Source organism: Cornus florida, unplaced genomic scaffold, assembly GCF_030987335.1.
Source record: "Cornus florida cultivar Cherokee Brave unplaced genomic scaffold, ASM3098733v1 CherokeeBrave_3.0.0_Hap2_Chr05, whole genome shotgun sequence".
Taxonomy (NCBI): Eukaryota; Viridiplantae; Streptophyta; class Magnoliopsida; order Cornales; family Cornaceae; genus Cornus; species Cornus florida.
Genome location: NW_026775575.1, coordinates 10089160 through 10114925, shown reverse-complemented (window position 1 = coordinate 10114925; position 25766 = coordinate 10089160). Strand labels below are relative to the sequence as shown.

Genomic DNA, 25766 nt, shown 5'->3' with positions numbered 1-25766 from the left:
TAACATTGTTGTCAGAGTTTTGGGATTAGCTACCCCAACTCTCGCAGATGCCTGGTTCCTATAGTGCTTTTAGTAATGATCATTTTCGACATTGATGTCATCCGTATCGATAAGTTTTTACGAGTTGACCTACTGGAGGTAGGTTATGAACTAGTGCCTTATACTATCATGCTACCTTACTGACGAGTAAGTGTGGGCAGGTTCTAGTCGTTGTTCGTATTGCCTTGTCACTCTCTTCTTTTATCAAGTTTCAATGTTTCATTGTCTTGGGATTCTCTTGGTGGTTGACATTGAGTTAACGTGCCAATTCATATGAGGTGTTGTCTCGGTTCGTGGTTTCGCGTTCCTTCAGTTGATCTTGAGACTTCTAGAGTTCCTTCAGTGCTTTATGAGCTATCCTTTGGTTTGATCCTTTGTTTGGTCCTTGTTCTGTTCTTTACCGGTATGTTCCTAATTTCATGGACGAAATTCCTTTAAAAAGGGTAGGTTGTAATGACCCGGTCATTTTCCTCCCTTTCATTTTTTTCAAATTTTACGGATAAATTTTTTCCGTTTAATTTTCTTTTATGAGTTCTGTTTCTTGTCACTAAGTGTCGTCTCGAGTGCTCGAAAAATGGTTTCTGAGACTCTTTCGTTCGGATTGACAACTTCCTTTGAGGACCGAGACATTTCCGCATTTTCACTTTTTGTACACTATTCACTTTTAGTCATTTTTCCTATTCTGTCTTTTCCCCATTTGTCACTTTGTTGGCATAACCTCACTTTTCATGCTCAGAGTTGGTTTTTAACTTCATGTATCTTCATTTTATGTGGTTTCCACGAAATACGTATCTTTACTTTTATAAAAAAGTACTTTGGTTACTCCTGGTGTCCATAGGGGCATGGATGCATAATTTTTTAGAAACTTTTTCTTTTCTTGGGGTATTTTTCATAAATATCTTTTGAAGATATTTTATTTCAGCGGTTTTTAAGAAAATATTTTTGGAAGATATTTTCATTCTGGGTCATTAGTGCAGTTAACTCTTTTTGGAGGGGCCATTATGCAATTAACGAAAGTTATTGCAAAATACCTTATTTTGAGCCCGGATTCTCGTACGAGATTCATTTTCACATTACATCGAGTCGTATAGTCTTAGAATTTCCTTCTGGTCATTTTTCTCCAGTTTAAGGGTTTCTAGCCCAATTGCCGCCGAACTTGTTTGGGGCATATCTCTCTGCTCGGGACTCAATTTTCGACGCCATTTCTTTCGTTATTCATATTTTCTCACCTCAGTTCTTTTTCGTTCATAGATTTTTGCTGTTTGAGTGCGTCTGCTCAAATTCTACTTTTCCGGACCTAGTAGGGCCCTTTCAGGGCACTGTTAGGGTTTTCCTGTAAATGGAATGTTTTATAGTGAAAAGTCACTTTTTCCATCATCTTCCTCCCTCTTTGGCTGGCAGCCATGAGAGCTCCTTGGACTGCCACCTTTCTTCTTCTCCTCCACTTGATTTCCTTAGTGAAAAGTCTTCCGCCTTAATGTTTATCGTAGGCCTCGTCGTGTTCTACCTTTCCCCCTTATTAGAATCAATTTTCGACCATTTTGTGATTACAGGTTTGAAGTCAAGTTGTGATTTTCATGGGGCTTCCTTGGGATTCTTGTTCATCATGTTATCCCCGACAAAACCCCGAAGTATCGTCAGATTTGGAGCACTTTTCTTTTGGTGGGGATTTGAGATTTTCATCTCAAATTGAGGTAAGGGTGCTATAGTTTATTATTCTTGATGTATTGAATGCTAATGATGTTTATACAACTTATTTACATGCTTTGATGCAAAAATCTAGAAACTTTATTATTTATTTTTCTTGTACGAGATTTAACTCTCCCGGTTGGTTATAACTTAGTTTATACATGTGGCATGATATTAAATTACCTCATAATATGATCATTAACATATATTTAATTGAGAGCATTTAGACAAGTATTGAAGATTTTATTTAATATTTTTCTTAAATGAAAGATTAATTCATGTGGCCTTAACTAACTTGAAATTAAATATGTGTTGTCATATTATATTAGGCCCTAACATGCTCTTCAACATAGGTAAATTTGAGAGTAATCGGAGATGTTTTAAAATCTAAAAATATTTAATTAATTTGATTAATTAATTTAATCTACGTGCACTATTCACTCTATTGGATTGCCGACTTGATATTATTGATGTGCATGCCATATACTTTCACATATATTAAATTTAGAATATTTGATTAAGTTTTGAAACCTTTCATTTAATTATTTTCTAGTATTAAAGTTTAATACTCATGGCAGTATCTTGCATGAAAAATTCTTGTAACATGCTTTTAAATCAAGTCTTAACATGTTGTTTAACATACATTAAATTGAGATCATTTGGATGAATTTGAAAACCTAGAGATTTTAATTAAAATGGTTAATTAAAATCTATTCAACGGTTCCATGAGATTGATTAAGTTTCTAACTTAGTATTCATGATTTCTTAACAAGTTCCTTTACGTGTATCAATTTGAGGGTAATCGGATAAGTTTTGAGACTTATATTTATCTATTTCCTTTGTATGGAATCTAATCCACATGGTTGTGTCTTGTATAAAATGAACTTGTAACTTGATATTGAACTTGTCCTTGACATGATCCTTGACATGCCTTGTTCATAGAATATTAGGACTTGCCTTATAATCTTAATAATTTAATCTCTTAAGTAGATTAAATTCCCTTTTATGCTTCCATCGATTTAATCATGACCCCTTGTATCTTGGTTTCATTAACGTACTTCATAGACTTGTACAATTGACTTGGAATGGTTTAATTACACGTGTTGTTTAGTAAATAATTGAATTATGTGTCTTATACTTGTGGTATATTTACTTCAATGCATTTCTTGTACTATATATCTTGGTTCTAGTCTATATAGATGCACACTGTGATTTCTTGACATTTCACCTACCATAATAGTTGAGAAGTTAGGGCATGACTTGTGTGTTCCAAAATCTTGGTTGTGCATGAAAGGTGGTTAATGCATTTCTTGTATTTTGATACATTATTGACTTACACAACTTGTTCATTTTGGGACTTGGGATATCAATCAAGAATTGACATAGTTAGGACTTGGTTATAGCACGGGAGATAGAGTTCCTTACACTATAGGGCACACTAGGGGAAGGTACCTATGGGTTAGTAGCCCTAAAGTGATTCCAAGAGTATGGTTTTAATTCGGGCGATATCCAAGTATCCATATTGATTAATTTCACACTTTAAATTTCAAGTCGCTATTTCTTGAAGATTTAAAACTTGTTATGTTATGTAAAATGCTCCAATCTTGTTAATTGCATAGATATTATGTCATATCCTTGATTTCATGTATTATTCTTGTCATGTTAATTGGAATGTTCCAATCATGTTAATTGCATTGATAATGTAATTCTTGTTAACTTATATCCGAGTATTCTTTTTGTCTTGTTAATTGGAATGTTCCAATCATGTTAATTATGTTGATAATGTGATCCTTGTATTCAAGTACCCTTCTTGTCGTGTTGTATGGATTACTTCAGACCTTGTTCAATTTTATTGATAATGTGATTCATGCCAAATTATAAACTTGTCGTATTATTTGGATTATCCCAACCTTGTTCAATTTTGTAGACATCGTGGTCTATGTCGCTTCATGTTGATATGACTTAGGGATGATCCTATATAAGCATCTTGACTTAGATTCTAGGTGGCATGAACCATTTTAGTGCTTATCGCATTTTAGGTTAAAAGTTGATAACTTTGGATACCTATGTCTTGTTGCGTTATACTATGTGCTCCCATGTTGTTTAAATTGCAAGGATGATGTGATTTATGCTATAAATGGTCTATGGTAGCTTAAGATGCTCCCTAAGTCTCACCTTTGACATAGACATTAGGTGGCATGACCCCTTTTGAATTGTTTCAAGTTAATGTAAAAATCTATAAGAAATCGAGTCGATGCATGCTCATTTCCTACGAGTAGCTTTATGTTACTCACCCCGAAGTTACTGGGGGATTTGTTTTAGGTACAAAGGCTTGGTTCGTGATGCTTATCATTCTTTGGATGACTTGTAACTTTTAAGTTTCCATTTCATTCAACTATTAGCATGAAATGTCATTTTGTAGCTTACATGACAAAACTTGTATTTTTTTGTTCTAAATAGGTAATGTGTACGTAAGTACACTTTTTGTCATGTATTTGACATGTATGACATGAGGCCAAGGGTCTCAAACTTTAAAGTTCACGTGTATGTAAGTAAACTTCAGGTTTTGCCTTTGAAATCCAATTTTTTTCCAACTTTAGAGGTTTGGCATGTCAAATTTTGGAAATGAATTGTAATAAGGTCATGGGCCATTGTAGCATGTTTAAAATACCATTTTACACTTGTGTGTATGTTCACATTATCACACATTAGCATATAATGTAAATTGATCATGCCATGGGGGATTCAAATGAGACTTAGGAATTCTTTCATCATTTGGTGTATAGCAGACTTGATTTTTAGTTTTTCAACCTGTTTCGGTTGACCGATGGCTCATTTCGGTTAACCGATTCATTGTTCAATTTGGTTTGAATAGCATTTTGTCAATTCTAGTAGCCAGTTTTCATCTCGAGCCACAAACCGATCCACTGGTTTGTCATTTCGGTCAACCGAAATGAAGCTCATTTCCTTTCTCTTCTTGGCTCACTTTGGTCGACCGAAGCATCATTTCGAACGACTGAAATGGAGCTGCCTTGTGAGTTTTGTTTGGTTTATTGCCTAGACTGGTTAACTTCGTTTCGTTCGTTCCCCCTTGACCTTGTTGATCTTGTTCAAGCCATTTAATGGTGTACGTGATCTAGTTTGAACTAGATCTTGTTCCCTTGGGTGTCACTGGTGCCACAGGGTACCATTTGACCTTTTCATTCTAGGTTTCATTTCTGGTTATTTCCTTTGGGTTTCGTGATCTCATGGAAGGTCATCTTAGGGTCTTAGAGGTGTGTGATGCCTTGGGAGACCATTGTCATGTTTCTTGCTTTCGTATCTAGATCCGTTAACGGGTCAATCTTCGGTTTATCACAGGACACTGGGTTGAAAAATCCAGAGTCACTACAGTGGTGGTGATGGAAAGAGGTAGTGATGGTAGTGATGGAAGGTGGTGGAACTCAATGGCAGTGGTGGTGATGGATGGCGGTGGCAATGGTGATGGTGGATGGCGGTAACGGTGGTGGTGGAAAGTGATGATGGTGGAAGGCGGCGGCGGTGGTAGTAGTGTAAGACTGTGGTGGTAGTGAAAGGCAGTGTCGGCAGTGGTGGAGGCGGTGGTTGTGGTGAAAGGACGTGGTGGTGGTGGTGGTGGTGGTGGAAGGCGGTGGCGGTACTGCTGAAAGTCGGTGGAGGGGCGATGGTTGGGGCAAAGGAAGGCGGAGGCGGTGGTGAAAGATGGTAGCGGCGGCAATGGTTGGGGCAAATGAAGGAGGTGTCGGTAGTGAAAGGAGTTGGTGGTAGTGGAAAGTGGTGGGTGGTGGTGAAAGTCAGTGGCGGTGGTAGTGGTGGTGGTGGTGTAAGATGGAGGTGGTTGTGGTTGTGGTGGAAGATAGTGATGATTTTTGGACTTGAAATATGAGAGTTTTTTGGGAAGTTGATTTTTTTAAAAAAATTTCTTGGGAATGGAATGGCCATTCTATAGGTTTAGTTGTGGAATGAACTTTCATTCTCAGGAATGGATTCCAATGGAATGGCCATTCCCACTTTAAATTGCATACAAAACAAATGAATGATTGAAATGTTCAATCCATTCCAGCACATCAAACGCAACATTAGATTATTAGAAGTTAGAGGTACGAAAGTTCAAAGTTGGACTCCTAAGAATAGAGAGCAACCGCACCACTAAGTTATGAAGGCGTTCACAATTTTGTAATTACATATTGACTAAGTACTTTTTTCTAATTATAAAATATAATTTGGCAAGAATTTGAAGGGCTTTTTTGTAAAAAATCAAAAAATCTGTAATAAAAGATAGTAATTTTTCATTATATTGCCATTCTCAATAATAAAAGGAAGTTGTCGTTCTTACTCTTTTTTTAACTAATTATAAAGTATAATATTCTAATTTGGCAAGAAGTTGAAATGCTTTTTGATAAAAATCCAAAGATCCTGTAATAAAATGGAGTAATTTTTCATTATACTGCCATTCTCAATAATAAAAGGAAGTTGTCGTTCTTGCCTGATTTCCAATATTCACATCTATCTTACCACAAAACCCAACTGCCAGATTCAAGCAATCATCTTCTAAATTGAAATTTGATTTGAAATTGCATAAAAGAAAAGAAAAAAAAAAAAAAAAAAAAAAAAAAAAAAAAAAAAAAAAAAAAAAAAAAAAAAAAAACCATTTTTTAGAGGTATGCTAATTAATTTCCTTCATCCTGTTCTTCCTCCCCTCAAAAACCTTAATTTCTTCTATTTCTCCCATTTTCTTTCCTTCTTTGTTTATTTCTCTAAAAACCATAATTTCTTTTTTTCTTTTCTTTTTTCAGTTCCCACAGTAGAAACCCTATATTTTCTCTTTTGAAATAGCTTTTGCTCTAAAATTTGGAACTTGGTCCAACGATATGGTACAAATTCTGGGGGGTGCCTGTATCGGCGGTACAGCAACGGTTTTGGTCGGTTCGTCATGAACCGACCTGTATACGTACGTGTGCATACCGCCACTCACTGGTATATTGGTGAATCTCAGTATCGGCACTTTCACAAACCGGTGAGAACCGTTGCCAAGAGTTTGATTAGATCACGTGAAGAGAGTTAATATGATTTTTAAAATCAATCATATCAGCTTCAGCTGTCCATCTTATTCATCAGTGTGCAGAGCTGAAAATGAGCATACCAGAGTTAGAGTTATGAGAATAAATGAACGAGGCATTGAAATGAGCTTGATTCATAGTTTCTCTAATGTGGCAATGAATAACGTCGTCAGTCTCCTCTATCAAGAAGCTTCTAGTGCGAAGTGAGCATACCAGTTTCTAAGGACAGATCAAGCTTTTCTTACAAGGTTGAATTTTGGTGTCATGGATGGTGTTTGGCTCAGAAAAGAGGGGTGCTTCTGGTTTCCGAGTTAGTGGAAAGCAGAGTGGGCACGCCAGAAAATGCTGTCGTTTCAAAGTAGATATCCAAACAATATTCTAGTTGAATTTGGTGTTTTTTCGCTTCTTGAATTTGATGTATTTGTTAGGGTGGTTATGGTTGGATATTATTAATTAGTGCTTGTGTTGGCTAATCGCTTGTAGGCAAGTGGTGTTATTTTTTCACATTTCAAACTAAAATGTTCAGGTATTAAGTTACACATATAATGGCAAATTGAGCGTGTGAGATTCAATTAAAAAACATAATTCACCCATAACCAATACATCTACATATGTATATGAAAATGCAGTATAAGAAAAGGTGGCTTTGAATATACCACCAGACTTTTGAAGTAAAAAATAAAAAAATGATTCATAAAATGGTGCTCTCAACATCACTAGCTAATTTCCACAACTAAGTTTTAAATAAAAGAGACTAACATCTCACAATCTTTTAAAATACACAAGTATATTGTTTTATTCTACACTATCATTATTCATTAGTTTCCTATATTGTGACTTGGGACTAAAATTAAACACTAAATTTTCCTACTTTCTAAATGTCTGAAGATCAACAAGGTACTTTCTGATCCATCCAACAATAACCTCGATTTCTATTTGCCGTTGAGTGACCCACCAATATAGATCACTTTGGTTTGCTAACATTACCTAAACAATGAGATCCTAAATAAATTAGAATTTTTGGGGCATTCCTGTGGTCTTGTCCTAAACTCAAGAGGACAAAAACAAAGGTGGCTTGGAGGTTTTGTTGTCTCCCTAAAAGGGCAGGTGGTTTGGGTCTACCTAATTTGCATTCTTGGAATAAGGTTGCAATAATGAAGCACATTTGGCACTTGTTTAAGTCTAAAGATATGATATGGGTTCAGTGGGTTAACACTTGCCTCCTTAGAAGAAGAAGCCTTTGGGAAGTCACCACTTCTAGCCAGTGCTCCTGGACTTGAAGGAAGCTTCTCCAACTCAGGCCAGCTTTTCGACCCCTTGTCAACCTAGAAATTGGGGATAGACAAAGCATCAATTTCTAGTTTGACAATTGGCGTTGCTTTGGCCCTCTTCATTAACTCATTTCTCCTCAACAGCTTACTGACACTTCCCATAACACCACAACTAAACTTGGCTCCTTCATCACCAATCCGACATGGGTTTTTCCCTTCTCCATCACAAATATCCTTCCATAATTACACCTCACAAATAGACTGCCATCACCAAGCTCCCATAACAAGGACAAGCTCACTTGGATTCCGTCCTCAACTGGAGAGTTCTTTATTGCACTAACCATGAAGTTTCTTAACAGGTAGTTGGCGACTTTACCATGAACTCACTTAGCTTGGGGGAAACCATTAATTCCAAAGCACGCGTTTACACTGTGGATTGCTATCAAGCAAAGACTTCCAACCTTGGACAGAAAATGCACTTCACACATTGACTCAGTCATTTGTGTTCTCTGTAACAATGCTCTGGAATCTCATGACCACCTTTTCTTCATGTGTTCATTTGTTAAGCCCTTGTGGACCTTAATACAAACGCGTTGTAGGTTCCATATCCAACCGACAAATTGGGCAAGTTTGATTTCTTGGGCGGCTTACCATTGGAGAGGGGAAGGTTCTTCTCACAGTAGCTCAATCTCAAGATTGGCATTGGCATCCTTGGTCTACAATGTTTGTAACGACCCGGTCATTTACCTCCCTTTCCTTTTTTTCCTGAAATTTTACGAATAAATTTTTTTCGTTTAATTTTCCTTTCTGAACTCTGTTTCTTGTCGCTTAGTGTCATCTCGAGTGCTTGGAAATGATTTTTGAGACTCTTTTCCGTGGATTGACAACTTCCTTTGAGGACCGAATCATTTCTGCATTTTCACCTTTCGGACACCATGCGCTACTTCGTCTTTTTCCCTATTCTGTCTTATTCCCGTTTGTTAGTTTTTGGCACAACCTCAGTTTTCATACTCAGAGTTAGTTTTTAACTTCACATATCTTGATCTTGCGTGGTTTCCACGAAATACGTATCTTCACTTTTTCAAGAAAGTACTCTGGTTGCTCCCGGTGTCCATAGGGGCATGGATACACAATTCTTTTATTTTCTTGGGGTGTTTTTCATAAATATCTTTTGAAGATATTTTATTTCAGGGGTATCTAAGAAAATATCTTTTTTTTCATTCTGGGGCATTAATGCAGTTAACCCTTTTTGAAGGGACCATTGTGCAATTAACGAAAGTTATTGCAAAATATCTCGTCTGGAGCTTGGATCCTCGTACGGGATTCATTTTCACATTTCATTAAGTCATGTACTCTTAGAATTTCCTTCTAATCGTTTTTCTCCAGTTTCGTGATTTTTGACCCTAGTTAGCGCCGAACTTGTTCGGGCCATATCTCTCTGCTCGGGACTCAATTTTTGACGCCGTTTCTCCCATTATTCATATTTTCTCATTTAGAATCTTTTTCGTTCACATAATTTTGCCGTTTGAGCTCGTTTGCTCAAAATCCACTTTTTCAGACCCGGCGGGGCCCTTTCGAGGCACTTTTTGAGATTTTCTATAAATAGGGGGTCTAAAAGAAAAATCAGAATTTTCTTCTCTCTCTCCTCTCTCTTGGCCAGTAGCCATGGCTGCCAAGGGGCTGCCATACTTCTTCTTCATTTTTTGACCACTTCCCTCAAGTGAAAACTCTTCAGCCTTAACGTTTAATGCTTGTCTTGACGCCGCGCATCTTATGCCCTTGTTAGAATCCATTTCTGACGATTTTTCAAGTTCAGGTTTGGAGTCAAGTTGGAATTTTCATGGGGCTTCTTGCGGATTCTTGTTCATAGTGTTGTCCCCGACAAAACCTCCCGGTATCGTCGAATTCGGAGCACTTTTATTTCGGTGGGCCTTTGAGGTTTTCATCTCAAATCGAGGTAGGGGATGTTCTAGATTTAATTCTTGTTATATAGCATGATATTGATGCTTATATGACTTGATTACATGCTTAAATATGAAATCAAGAGATTTTATTATTTAATTTTCTTGTATTGGATTTGATTTTCCCGGTTGCTCATAACTTGTTTTGAACATGTAGCGTGGTATTATATTACTCCATAATATGGTCATTGACATATGTTAAATTGAGGGTATTTGAACAAGTAATAAAGATTTTATTTAATATTTATCTTGAATGAAAGATTAATTCACATGGCCTTAATTAACTTGAAATCGATATGTATTAGCATATTAAATTAAGCCCTAGCATGCTCTTTAATATAGATTAATTTGAGAGTAAATGGTGATGTTTTAAAATCTAGAGAATATTTAATTAATTGATTAATTAATTTATTCCGAGTGTACTATTCACTCCATTGAAATTCCGACTTGGTATTCATGATGTGCATGCTATGTAGTTTCACATATATTAATTTAGAATACTTGATTAGGTTTTGAAACCTTTTATTTATTTATTTTCTAATATTAAAGTTTAATACTCGTGGTCTTCTCTTGTATGGAATTCACTTGTGTCGTATTTTTAAATCAAGTCTTGGCATGTTGTACAACATATATAAATTTGAGATCATTTGGATGAATTTCAAAACTTAAAGATTTTAATTAAATGAAATAATTAAAATCCATTTAATAGCTCATTGGTCTTGATTAAGTTTCTAACTTGGGATTCATGCTTTTCGTGACAAGTTCCTTTACGTGTATCAAATTAAGAATAACCGGATAGGTTTTGAAACTTATATTCATTTATTTCCCTTGTATGGAACTAAATTCACGTGGTTGTGTTTTGAATGAAATGAACTTGTAACTCGATATTAGACTAGTTCTTCACATGATCCTTGACATGTCTTGTTTGTAGAACACTTGAACTTACCTTGTAATCTTGATAATTTAATCTCTTAAGTAGATTAAATTTCCTTTATATGCTTCCATCGTATTAATCATGCCTTGATGTTGAATTCTTGTTGAACGTATGAAGTGGACTTGTATTTCATAAACTTGTATCTTTTATCAAGCATCGTGACTCCTTGTATCTAGGTTTCATTAATGTACTTAATAAATCATGTATCTTATACTTGTGGTATATTTACTTCAATGGATTACATGTGCTCTATATCTTGGTTCTAATCTATATAGATGCATACTATGATTTCTTGACATTTCACATGCCATTATAGATGATGAACTTAGGGCATAACTTGTGTGTTCCAAAATCTTGGTTATGCATGAGACGTGGTGAATGCATTTCTAGTATTTTGATACTATCTTGGTTTGCACAACTTGTTGATTTTGGGACTTGGAGATACAATCAAGAATTGACATGGCTAGGACTTGGTTCTAGTACGAGGGAATGTCCTCTTACAACTATAGTGCGCACTAGGGGAAAGGTACCCATGGGTTAGTAGCCCTAAAGTGATCTTAAGAGTACGGTTTTAATCCGGGCGATATCCGAGTTTCCACATTGGTTGATTTCACATCTTGTCTTTGTCATGTTATATGAAATGCACCAATCTTGTTTAACTGTATAGATATTATGCCCTGTTCTTGATTCATGTATAACTCTTTTCGTGTTTTATGGAATGTTCCATCCTTGTTATTTGCATCGATATTATGCCTTGTTCTTGATTTCGTGTATAACTCTTGTTTTGCTAATTGGATTATCCCAATCTTGTTATTTGCATAGATATTATGTCTTGTTCTTGATTCCTTGTATAACTCCTATCGTGTAAATTAGAATGTTCTAATCTTATCATTAATGTAGATATTATGCCTTATTCATGATTCAAGTATACTTCATGTCATGTATTTTATCCTTGTTTACTTGCATAGATATTATGCCTAGTTCTTGATTCCAAGTATGCTTCTTGTTGTGTTCTTGGGTTGTCCCGAATCTTGACTTGTTTCATATGAGTATATATCATGATTCTTGTTGTTAGTACTCTAGGGTAGCTTAGGATGCTCCTTGAGTCTCATTGTGACATAGACGTTAGGTGGTATGAGCCTTCTTAACATGTTTCACCTTAAGGTGATAAAATTGTAAAATGCTAGGTCGATGCATACTCATTCCCTACGAGTAGCTTTATGTTGCTCACCCCAAAGTTACTGAGGCATATGTCAGGTATGAAGACTTGGTTCGTGATACTTAGTATTCCTTGGGTGGTTTGGAGACTTCGAGTTTCTTTTTAATGCATTCATGTTCACATGCAAGTGTTAGCGTGTTTGACTTTTACTTTTAAAGTTGTAATTCATAGTTAGCTCAAAAATATTATTTTTGCCTTGAGACTTGTAGCGTGTGCCTAAGCACATTTTTTGATGTTCATTTGATGTATATGATATGTGGCCAAGGGCCAATTTTCACTTGAAATCCATGTATGCACATAAATGTTGAATCTTGCCTTTAATGAGAAAAGTATGAAAATTAGGGTTTCAACATGTCATTTTTGCATCGGAGTGTGCATTGTGTATGAAATTCATTAATTACCATTCATTTACCATGTATGAGGTATGGCCAAGGGCCAAACACCATTTTTGTTTCCACTTTTGTATTCTTATTTCACATATTGCATTTTTGGGGCTAAATAGTAGAATTTGAGCCTTTAAGGGTTCATTTTCAAATCAAGTGGCGTGACGTGTGTTACGGCACATCCACTAGGACCTATTTCATATGCATAAAGTGTGGCCAAGGGCCAAACGGTCATTTGAGACTATTTCAAAATTTTGGTTTTCAAAATTCCCATTTCAAGTCCATTTTCGCCTTTTTGGCCATTGGGGAGTCAGATTTTGACTCGGCTATTTTCGGGAGCTGCGGACCATTCCCGCGTGCTCAAAATCATCATTTACATTTGTGTGAATGATCGTTTTCATGGAAAAACCCTTTCGTTTGTGTTTTGAGCCTCCTATGGACTCATTTCACCATTTTGTTGAAAAACTCAGCCCAAGGGTATTTTGGGGATTTTTTTTGGGAAATAAATTCCCTTCTTGACTCCATCACATAGAAAATGTGATTTTAAGGAGAGTTTCTTCACAACATTTTTCCAAAAAATGTCATCTTGACCTCAAAAACCGCACTCCAAACTCAATTTTTTGCATTTTTACTGTTTCTGCTTTTTTTTTTTTTTTTTGCAACCTAGGTGGGTTGAACCGGTTCAGGGTGGGCTGAACTGGTTCAAGATGTCATTTTGTTCAGCTTTGGGCATTCTGCCAAAGTTGAACCGGTTCAAGTCTTCTAGAGTTTTCAGTTTTGGACTTTGAACTTCAAATTGATGTAACTTCTTCATTTTAACTTGGAATTGGTCCGTTCTTGAGTCTAAACTGACCACGTCGAAGTAAGTTTTCCAATGGTACAAATTTTAGCTTCAGATTCCTTTCGTATCTCAGGATATCATCATTTTAGTGAGAGGGTGTCGGATTTAGTTCGAACCGGGATAGGGTTCATCTGGGATTTCACCTCCTTTAGCCTTGGGTCTTTGTGTGAAGTTACCAAAGGACATTTTTAGATGTTCTTGATCTAATTTGACTTGTTGAAAGTCAAATTCCTTCCTCTTAGGGTAAAATGACCATTTTACCCTTAGTCCTTCCTTTGGTAGGGTTTTCATACCCTTGTCTTTGTTTTGCTTCCGCACTTGTTCCTTCGGGTTCTGTGACCTCGTGAAAGGTTATCAAAGGGTCTTAGAGGTATGTTATGCCTTGGGAGATCAATGTCTTGTTTCTTGCTTCCGCATCTGGATTCATTAACGGGTCAATCTTTGATTCATCACTGTAGTACCGGGTTAAATCAAAACCCGGGTCGTTACAATGTTTGGGCAGAGCATAATCGAAGGATCTTCACAGGGAAAAAATTATCGCAAAACTCACTCCTTCATCTCACATTGGACTCAGTAAGAACTAAACTCCTATCTACCTCCATTAAGGATTCTACCACCGGAAGACAGATTATTGAAAAATGGAATCTGCCATGCTCTGTTTTGCTTCTTCCAGCGAAGCCGCCGGACACCTAAATGTGGAGGTTTCGTCCATGCACTGACCGGAATGTGGATCTACGGATAACAGCCTCTATTGTTCCCAATTGTGTTTTGGGTTGTCGCCTTTGGGCTTGTCATCTTTGGATTGCCTTTGTAATTTTCTGTTAGGCTTTTCTTGAGCCTTCTTCCTTTGGGCTGTACAGTTCTATTTTCAATAAATTCAATTTACCTTTCCAAAAAAAAAAAAGAAAAAAAGAAAAGAAAAGAAAGAGATCCTGCAAATTAAAGTAGATATTGTTAATCTCTTGATCCAAAGAGTAAATTGAATAAAAAACCACGAGTATTCTAGGATTAAATACCTCCGATGATGCAACTAATGTCCAGGGGCGGAGCGAGTGTATGCCCGGGGGCACGTGCCCCCGGCTTGTCCCCGCTTATTATGATATATACACTAAATTTATATATTTTTCTATGTATATATGAAAAAATTCATATAATGCCCCCTTAAAATTTTTATTTTCTAAAATTATCTCTTAAATTTTGTATTTCTTCTCTTTTTTATTCTTTAAATTCGTTTAATTTCCTTTAAAAAAAAAAAATCAAATTTTCATTTTTTTTCCCTTTCAAAATTCTCTCATTTTTATTTTCTTTTTAAATTTTTTGTTAACTAATTTATCTTTCTTAAATTACTCATTTATTGACATAGTATTTTGAGTATTTTTTTCTTCTTTATTTCTAGATTTATGAAATCTATATTTATTGTCTAACGTCCTCAACTAAGATACATCAAATTTATCATTTTACACATTAAAAATTATAAAATAAAAAGAACATTTCTTGTAAAATGACAAAACAATCCTCATTAACTAAAACAAAAAAATGAAAAGAAAAGAAAGTGGACATACCAAATATAAATAACCCATTTACATTACCATCGACCCATGAATTTAAAAATGATAAAAAGTCATTTTAGTCACTTTCGTAACAATTATGAAAAAATCCCTCTATATAAATGTGTCCCTCTCATATGAATTTCTAAATTCATTTCTGTCTGTCTGTGTAATATGCATGAAAGCTAAGCTAGTCATGTGCTTATAAATAAATTGTTTGGCCAGATTGATAAGCTCCGCTTACCTTTAGCTGTATAGATGGCAAGAATAGTGTCTGATATGTCCTCCAATATTCTGTGAATAGGGAAGATAAAACAAGGAAATTAGGTCAACTAGACTAAGAACGGTTAATTAATTTTATATTTTTAAAAAGGATTGAAAAAGAAAAAAGAAAAAAAGAAAAATGTCTTTTTTTGTTACCCGCCACCACTAGGAGGTTCTCTCAGTCCATCGGAGAAAATGATGTTACTAGCAAACTTTTGGAGAACCAATTTTACATCCTACATTGAGCCATGGAAAAAGCACTTTATAGCAACTAGTAATTATAAATTAATACAGTATATAATTAACTAGAATAAATATAATAACTATTGGAATGACTTGGACAAATAAATTGAAAGAAAATTAATCAAAAGGACATACATGGCCTCCATAATAGCTTGTGATCCAATGAGGTCTTGGTGTGACGCCATACATGCTCTTGCAGGAGTTGATGAAGTTGGTTAAATTGAAAGGTGAAGCTTGGAACATGGTGCCATCGCAACCACGGCCTATGGGTATCACCAGCTCACTACATGTCAAAAAAATAAATAAATAAATAATAAGCCGTCTTCACATATTTTTGGATCATTTTTTTTTACAACACTTTTTTATTTTTTATTTTTCTTCTAATATTAATCTATTTTAGAAATCTAATGGATTCTAGCAGGGAGAAAAGAATTAGAGAAAATTCTATTTGCTTTATAATTTTTTTTGTATTTTTTGTTTTTGTTTAAATTTGTTTGCTTTTGAAAACTTATTTATGAAAATTTAATTTAAAAAATGCATAATTTTAGAGAATAATTTTTTACTATGTGAGTTACGGTTATTAAAGGCGATACTAAATTTAGTACAGAGGAAGTGTATGATAAGTAGGAACCATGCAACTTACTTGCCATCCCCACCCCGTTTGAGTAGGGTGTCCATTGATATCAGTTGTTTGAGTAGGGTGTCCATTGTTAAGCTAGCATGATAGATTCCCTCCATAAGCAACGACACCGGCAAATATCTGGCCAAGAATATCACTACCTTCAGGCGCTCCATCAATGCCACCACAGATCTGAGTAATTGGATATGTTGGTGGACCATCATATTGAGCTGCCCAAGTAGTTCTTGAGTTCAGACGAACTTCCCAAGAAACTGAACCAATTTGAAAATGTAAAGAAAATTAAACAAAGTAATTAGTGGATATTTATTGAATTAACTAAAACAATATATATATATATATATATATATATATATAGTATATATATAATATTTTACGAGCAAGTCTTGAATCTCAAGCTAAGGATTGAAAGACCATTCGGCTGGGCAGCGACATTATCGATTTCAGACCATGAATTTCTTATAGTCTGGTAAGACTATTCACTGGCTTCCCGCAACATTTCATATCAGCCAACATATATCACCAACTTGAATGTGTCGTCACAGTTGAAAGAGAGAACAATATGGAATTTTGTACCTTGAAATCTTTTGTGACACCCACGGATACGTGTTTTGTGGAGTCAAATCAATGAAGTAAAGGATAGGTGCCGATGAGGCTAGAGCTCCGAGAGCGATGTGGGGATACTTAAGCCGAAACCACGATGCAAGCACTGAAAATTTTGAACTATCAATGTGTCAATTATTTAAATAAAATAAAATAAATAAAAAACCTAATGATTTAAATTATAATTGTGTAATTAATTAATTAATTAATGGTTAATTTGATATACAGTTGCTCAATTACTTCCTCGTTCCTCCATAGGATGCTCCAATGACAACCAGGAGATTCTTGAATAGCTAGTTCGTTCTTAAGGTACATGATTATCTCCGCATCATCTGCTAATGCTTGAGTTGAGTTGAAATAACGCATCATCTGCTAATGCTTGAGTTGAGTTGAAATAACCGCGCGTATTCTCATTATTCATCGCTTCTTCAAATGATCCGAATGGAATTGATGTTCCATAGAACCGATGCTAATCATGAGCAAACAAACATTTCTAAAATTAAATAACAATATTTAATTTGGCTAAATTAAGCTTGTCTTATAGTACTACATACCATAACAACATATAAATTAATTAAACACAAAGAAAGAAATTAAAATAGAGAGGTGTTAACTGGCCGGATTTAGTAGTGTACCTGTATATAGATTAAGAGAGCTTCAAAATGAGGGGCATTATCAGTCGTAAACCCAACTGCAGATATCTGATCATTCAATGGACTCTCAGTGTCATAGCTTTCAGGCCTTTGACTGAAGTGCTCAAGCGTTTGGTTGTAGAAATAGGTTTGGAAGTCTTGTGTGAGTGTTTGAGGTTGTTTTTGGGAGTCTTGTGGGGGAATATACTGAGCCTTAGGTATATTATTAAATGGTGTTGCAGACACACAGAAGATGAGGGCAAGCAAACAAATCCACTGAAATAAAAGTGTGAGCAAGGTCGACATTTTTTTGTACATGTTGAGATGAATGACTGAATGTATCTTTACTTCCATTTGAAGCAAGCCTCAAAGGGAGGTTGTGCTATATATATATATATATATATATATATACATATATATTTGTATGCATTTATAGCACTCTCTAGCTACTTATTTTTGGTTTAGTATACGGATTGACTTTCTAGATATAATGTCAACGCCCCTATTATTTAGATCATTTTGAATTTAATTTTTAATAATATTGGGATTGGATTAGATTTGTGATTTCTATGTACTACAATTTTTGTGGATTGCGTTTCTTTTTTCAGATAGAATATAAATCTAACAACTAGTTAAATCTGTAAATGTAATATCGATCCTATCTTATCATGCAGGGCAGTTTTAAATTCTGGAATTAAGCTGTTTTCTTTTTCCTTTCCCTTCAAATGAAGAATTCTATTTCAGTGCAATTTATTTCCTTTTTAATCATCATATCAGCAGTTGGATTCAAGGTTCATCTTCTTATCTTATACCACAAATCAATTATTTATTTGATGTAGTCCCAAAACAAAACAAATATATAAATAAAAACAATTTAGTTCTGCATATATATTATAGCAGATATCACAGTGATTTCAATATTGTGTATGTGACTGTTTTGTTTATTTACAAATTTTCTAAGAAGGGGTTTATGAGCACCAATTAATTACCACAAAAAAATTAACACAATTTGACAAACTTAATTCCCTCCTCAATTAATTACCACAAAAAATCCACACACATGAAAATTAAGTACCTAAAGTACCACAACAATATCTGAACTAACAAAGTCGTTCAGTTTAATTCACTCTCCATTTGAAACAATAAATTTTTAACGCTCATCATTTTGCTTTAAATTATCTGAAATCCCTAACTTTATTCAATCTACATCTTTGTGGGACATGTATATTATTTCTCTGCTTGTTGAATTTTATCAATCTGTTAGGATTATGGTTCGATATTATTAATTAGTGCTCATGTTGACTAATCAATCGCTTGGAAGCAAATGGTTTTTCTTCACCTTCAAAATTAAAATGTTAATTTTTTTTTTATTAAGTTACATATACATAAAAAGTGGGTTTGTAAGATTCAATAAAAAATAATAATAAAAATAAAAATAAAACATAATTTATATGTACTCAATATATAATAAATAAAATGATAAATAAAATGGTGCTCTCAACATTACTAATTTCCACAACTCAGTTTTAAATAAAAGCGAGTATCAGCTCACAATATTTTTAAAACGAAAAAAAAAAAAAAAAAAAAAGATAAATATTTTATTATTATTATTTTTTGATCCAAAAGAGTATGTAATAGAGTGATAATTGTATTAGTTGACAAAAAATTAAAAATAAATAAATAAAATAAAATAAAAAGTCATTTTTGTTCAATTTGAATATTATTATTATGAAACAATCTTTGGCAATATGAACAAAGGATCAAGTACTCAAATGCTCCACAGAATTATGAGGAATTGCAACTTTAGACCTTATAATGACTTGAGTTGAACACTAATTGTATACATATTTAATTTCCTATTGTGACTTCGACTACAACCCTACTATTACTGAAGTTGCTCAACACTAAAAATGTTCCTACTTTCTGAATGCATTAACATCAGCTACATACTTTCTGATCCATCCTTCAATGGTCTGGATTTCTATCTGCCGTTGATTCACCAACCAATATGGATCACTTTGCTGTGCTAGAACCATGTCTAAACAATGAGATCCTGCAAATTAAACCACATATTGTAAATCCCTTGAAACATTAACCCTATTTTAATCTAGGAGTAAATTGGGTATATATATATATATATATATATATTCTAGGATTAAATTTTTTATTTTACACCTCAAAAATTATAAAACAAAAAGAACATCTCTTGTAAAATGATAATATAATTCTTAATAACAAAAAAAAAAAAAAAAAAAAAAAAGATCTATAAATATAAATATATATATATAATACGAAATAAGAATTACCCATTTTCAGTTCAGGTGGATTTGTGGATTTAAAAAATTTAGGAGAATTAGTTAGGTGGAGATATATATTTTTACAGCTTTTCCTATATTCTATAAGAAGATTTTAAAGCAGTCGGTAAACTTACCAGTGTCACATATTTTCTGACATCAACTATGTATATAAGAGATGTTTGATATAATATTATAGGTTTCTCCTATAATACATAAATGCATATATATATATATATATATATCATCTCCTGCCTCCTTTGTGTATTAATTATGCATATATGCAAGCAATGCTAGTCAGTGTTTTACCTTCAGCTGTATAGATGGCGAGAATAGTGTCTGATATGTCCTCCAAAATCCTGTGATTAGAGAAAATAAAACAGACTAAGAGATGTTTATTAATTTTATCTATTTAAAACGGATTGGAAAAGAAAAATATGTTTTTTTTGTTACCCGGCACCACTAAAAGGATCTCTGAGTCCATTGGAGAAAATGATGTTACTAGCAAACCTTTGGAGAACCAGTTTTATATCCTACATTGAGCCATGGAAAAATCACTTATATAACTACCAATAGTTATATATTAGTATATAATTAACTAGAATAAATATAATAACTATTGGAAGGACTTGAAAAAAAAAAAACAAAAAACATACATGGCCTCCATAATAGGTTGTGACCCAATGAGGTCTTGGTGTGACGCCATACTTGCTCTTGCAGTCGTTGATGAAGTTAGTTGCATTGAAGGGTCTTGGTTGGAACATAGTGTCGTCGCTACCCTGACCCATTGGTGTCACCATCTCACTACATACCTAAATACAAAAAAGATAAATTTAAGCCATCTTCAATTGTATTTTATTTTATTTTTTTTAAAAAATTTTGTTCTACAATTTATAACAATTTTTTATGAAACTTTAATTTAAAAAATGCAATTTTTTTTTTTTTTTTTGAAGCCGGGGTGTCCGGAATGGAACAAACCCTTAACACTTCTCAACAACCCGACTAATTCCCTAGGACCCGGAAGGGCGCTTCCCCATCCGGACCGGGTAAGTCACTGCATGGATAGCAGAGGCTAGTCACAAAGAACATCCAGCGAGACTTGAACCCGAATTTGCTAAGGTTTAAAGTCCAGTAAGTAAACTGTGGGCCATATCCAAAGTGAATAATAATAAATAAATAAATTTTTGAATGTTTGTAAAGAACAATCTGATATGATATGACTCCCACCTCAAATGTCAAAACACAAAAGTAACTACGGAACTTACTTGCCATCCCCACCCCACACCTGTTTCATCAGTAGTTTGTGGACCATTGGTATCACCGCTTGTTTGAGAAGTAGGGTTTCCAATGTCATTAATATAGCATGTTGTATTCCCTATACGAGCAATAACGCCAGCAAATATCCGGCCAAGAATATCAGTTCCTTCAGGTGCTCCATCAATGCCACTACAGATTTGAGTAACTGGATATGTTGGTGGCCCATCATATTGAGCTGCTTTACTATACATATCTTCCAAGTAGTTCTTGAGCTCATACGAATATCCCAAGGGCCTGAGCCAATTTTAAAATCATTTAATTATTATCGGCAAAATTAAACAAAGTAACTAGTGGATATATAGTGAATATTTAACTAACACTATGCTATAAATTTTACGAGCAAGTCTTGAATCTCTGACTCAGGATTGAAAGACCATTCTGCTGAGAAGCGACGTTATCAATTTCAAACCATGAATTTCGTATAGCCTGGTAGCAAGATTCACTGGCTTCCTGCAACAACATTAATTTCATCATGCCTATATGACCGACTTGAATAGGGTCCCTGTTCAAAGAGAAAACAATGGTGAATTTTGTACCTTGAAATCTTTTGTGACACCCACAGGAAACGTGTTTTCTGGACTAATGCCATCAAAGTTAAGGATAGGGGCTGATGAGGCTAGAGCTCCAAGGGCAATGTGGGGATATTTCAGCCGAAACCATGATGCAAGCACTGAAATTTTTTTGAAGTATATATAATGTGGGAATTAATTAGGGAAAAAAATTAATTAATGATGTAAATAAATATGTATATATCATAGTTTGTTGCTTAATTACTTCCTCCATAGGATCCTCCAAAGACAATGACAGGAGATTCTTGAGCGGCAAATTCTTCCTTAACGTACACGATTATTTCTGCATAATCTGCTAATGCTTGGGCTGAGTTGAAATAACCGCGAATAGTAACACTATTCATGACTTCATCAAATGTTCCGAATGGAATTGATTCTCCATAGTACCGATGCTAATGACCAAACAAACATCTTAACGGTAAGAATATTATTAACACCATATTAATTAAAAACTAAGAAGTAAAGATAGAGAGGTACGTGCATGTTGGATTTAGTACATACCTCTATATAGATTAAGAGAGCTTTAAAATGAGCGGCATTATCATTAATAATTCCAGCACTATATGTGATCTGACCATCATCCAATGGAGACTCGGCACCGAAATAAACGAAGATTGGCGAGAACACATTCGGACCACCCCAGTATTTAGAATTGATCACATATTTTTGTTTGAAAATGGCATAGCTTTCAGGCCCGTAATTGAAGTGATCAAGTGTTTGGTTGAAAAAAAAGATTTGGAAGTCTTGTGAGAGTGTTTGTGGTTCTGTTTTGGAGTCTCGTAGGAATGCACTGAGCCTTGGTATATTGTTATTATATGTTGGTGTTGTAGACACAATATTAATGGTAATGGTTGATAAGATGATGGAAAGCAAAGAAACCCACGGATATAAAAGTGTAAGCAAAGTCGACATTGTAATGTACTGTTGAGATGAATGAATGAATGTCTCTTCACTTTCATTTGAAGAAAGCCCCAAAGGTTGTGATATATATATATATATAGATACATACGTGCATTCATAACACTCACAATATGATTTTGAATTAAATTTTTAATAATATTGGGATTTGATTAGATTTGTGATTTCTACATATCACAATTTTTGTGGGTTGAATTTGTTTTTTCAGATAATATGTAAATCTAACATTCAGTTAAAACTGCAAATGTAATTTCCTATCGTATCATTTTAAGTTCTGGAATTAAGCTGTTTGTTTCATTTCCTTTCCCCTCAAATGAAGAATTCTATTTCAGTGCAATTTCTTTACTTTCTAACCATCAGATCAATAGTTGAATTCAAGGTTCATCTTCTTATCTTATACACAAATCAACTATTTATTTGATGTAGTTCCAAAAAACAAAACAAATAAATAAATAAATAACAATTTAATTCTACATATATATTATAGCAGAAATCACAGTGATGTCAATATTGTGTATGTGCCTGTTTTATTTATTTACAAATTTTTTAAGGGGTTTATGAGCACCAAATTAGTACCTTGAAATTAAAACTGAAATAAATTTATTTTAAAATTAAAAATGACACCAAGTCATTTTAATCAATAGAGAAGAATATTATAAAAATTTTAGGTCCAAAAATGTCATTTTTCTTCACTATTGTAAAGGTCCGTAAACATTAGAGGAGTGTTTCCATATTTTTGTTTGTATAATGGAATTGTACAGGAAAAAAAATAATAATAAAATAAATAAATTAGGAGAGATTTCTACGAATTCGTTAAGTAGAGATATTTTTACAGTTTTTCCTATATTCTACAAGAAGATTTTAAAGCAGTCGGTTAACTTACCAGTGTCACATATTTTCTGGCATCAAACTATGTATATGATATTATAGGTTTTTCCTATAATACATAAATGTATATAAATAGATGTATATATATCATCTCCTGCCTCCTTTGTGTATTAATTATGCATATATGCAAGCAACGCTAGTCAGTGTTTGATAGTATTTCTTAACCTTTAAAATTAAAATATTTTTAATTAAGTTACACATGCATAAAGGAAAATTGGGTGTGTGAGATTCAATAAAAATATATATATACATAATTTATTTGTACTCAATATATATAATATGTATATGCAGTGTGAGAAAAGAAAAAAATGATAAATAAAATGGTGCTATCAACATTAGTAATTTCCACAACTCAGCTTTAAATAAAAGAGAGTGCTCACAATCTTTTTAATATATAAGAAACGGTCACTCGGAATATATCTCTACACTTTTTCTTTTTAATATATAAGAAAAGGTCACTCGGAATATATCTCTAGACTTTTTCATAAAAAAAAAAATAAAAAAAAGGATTATTTGTTAAAATGTGTTGTCAGTGCAAAAGGACGCCCAAAACTCCATTTTCTTATAATTTTACCTTTCACAAAATGTATCCAACTATTGGTGCACAATTTGAGTACCCAATTTTCACTCCAAATTTGATAAGATGCTTTTTATCAAAAAGAGTATGTAATCGAGTGATCATTTGTATTAGTTGATTAAAAGGCTTACCGTTAACCAAAAAACAATAAATAAATAAACAAAAACAAAAAAAAATTGTATTAGTCGACAAAAATTAAAACATAAAAAAATTACAAAAAATACTCTTTTTGGTCAATTTTAATATTATTATTATGAGACAATCTTTCGCAATATGAACAAAGGATCCCGTACTCAAATGCTCCACAAAATTACAAAGAATAGCAACTTTAGACCTTACAATGACTTTGAGTTGAACACTAAAGCTTCGTTTGGATACACAGGAGAGAAAAGAAAGGAAAAGATTATGAAAAATAAAAAAATAAAAAAATGATAGTTATAATTTATCTTCATGTTTGGATAGATAGGAGAGAAAAGAAAAATAATAATAATTAAAATTACTATTTTACCCTTTAGTAGGGTAAATCATTTCGGCCACCCCAAAGCCTCCATCTCTATTCTCGTTACTCTCTCTCTCTCTCTCTCTCTGCAACTACTAACTTGTATGTAACGGGTTTTGTTTTATTTTTTATTTTTCCAAATCAACTAACCAAGGTCTGTAATTTATAGGCCCATGGATGATGGTTACCAGAAAAAAGTATATATATATTTTTAGGGCAAATCATTTCAGCCTCCCCAATTGCCTCCATCTCTATTCTCGTTCTCAACTTTGAACTTGCCCCCTCTCTCTCTCTCTGTGCAACTGCAAATTACAAAATCTACAAGAATCAGAAGTTCAAAACCCATATATTTCACTTTATCTATATGTCTACAAGAATCAAATGTAATGACCCGGTCATTTTCCTTCATTTCCTTTTCTCAGATTTTCACGGATATTTTTTTTCCGTTATTCTTTTCCTTTCTGAGTTCAGTTTTTCATCACTTAGTGTTGTTTCGAGTGCTCTGAAATGATTTCCAAGGCTCTTTTCTTTGGATTAACAATTTCCTTTCAGGACCGAGTCATTTCCACATTTTTCTTTTTCGACACTATTCACTTTTCGTCATTTTCCCTATTTTGTCTTTTCCCCGTTTGTCACTTTTTGGTATAACCTCACTTTTCGTGCTCGGAGTTGCTTTTTCACTTCACGTACCTTCATCCTAAGTGGTTTTCACGAAATACGTATCTTTACTTTTGTAAGAAAGTACTCTGATTGCTCCCGATGTTCGTAGGGGCATGGATGCACAGTTTTTCAAAATCTTTTTCTTTTCTTGGGGTGTTTTTCATAAATATCCTTTGAAGAAATTTTATTTCAAGGGTTTTTAAGAAAATATTTTTTGAAGATATTTTTATTCTGAGGCATTAGTGTAGTTTTCAATTTTTGGAGGGGCCATTGTGCAATTAATGAAAATTATTGCAAAAATGCCTCATTTTGAGCCTGGATTGTAACAACCCAGTCATTTGGCTCCCTTTCCTTTTTCTTGAAATTTTACGAATGAATTTTTTTCGTTTAATTTTCTTTTCTAAGCTCTGTTTCGTGTCGCTTAGTGTCATCTCGAGTGCTTAGAATTGGTTTCTGAGACTCTTTCATGTGAATTGAAAACTTCCTTTGAGGACCGAGTCATTTTCGCATTTTTCATTTTTCGGACAGTATGCGCTATTTCGTCTTTTCCCTATTCTGTCATTTTCCCTATTTCGTCTTATCTCTGTTTGTCAGTTTTTGGCACAACCTCACTTTTCATGCTCGGAGTTGGTTTTTGACTTCACGTGCCTTCATCTTGAGTGGTTTCCACGAAATACGTATCTTTACTTTTGCAAGAAAGTAC

General features: G+C 34.0%; 1 protein-coding gene and 1 pseudogene across 1 annotated transcript; both read right to left on the bottom strand.

Annotated features, from left to right (window-relative positions):
• Positions 1–7673: 7673 nt before the first annotated feature.
• LOC132309029 (uncharacterized) lies at positions 7674–17647 on the bottom strand (annotated as a pseudogene).
• A 1610-nt stretch (positions 17648–19257) lies between these two features.
• On the bottom strand, positions 19258–22433 carry LOC132309028 (uncharacterized). The gene is made up of 9 exons (XM_059807382.1): positions 22023–22433; positions 21727–21913; positions 21489–21622; positions 21290–21402; positions 20901–21186; positions 20292–20447; positions 20089–20168; positions 19945–19994; positions 19258–19394 (listed from the first exon to the last, which is right to left on the bottom strand). The coding sequence occupies exons 1-9, from the start codon at positions 22431–22433 to the stop codon at positions 19258–19260; spliced, it is 1554 nt and encodes a 517-aa protein (XP_059663365.1).
• Between the last annotated feature and the right edge of the window lie 3333 nt (positions 22434–25766).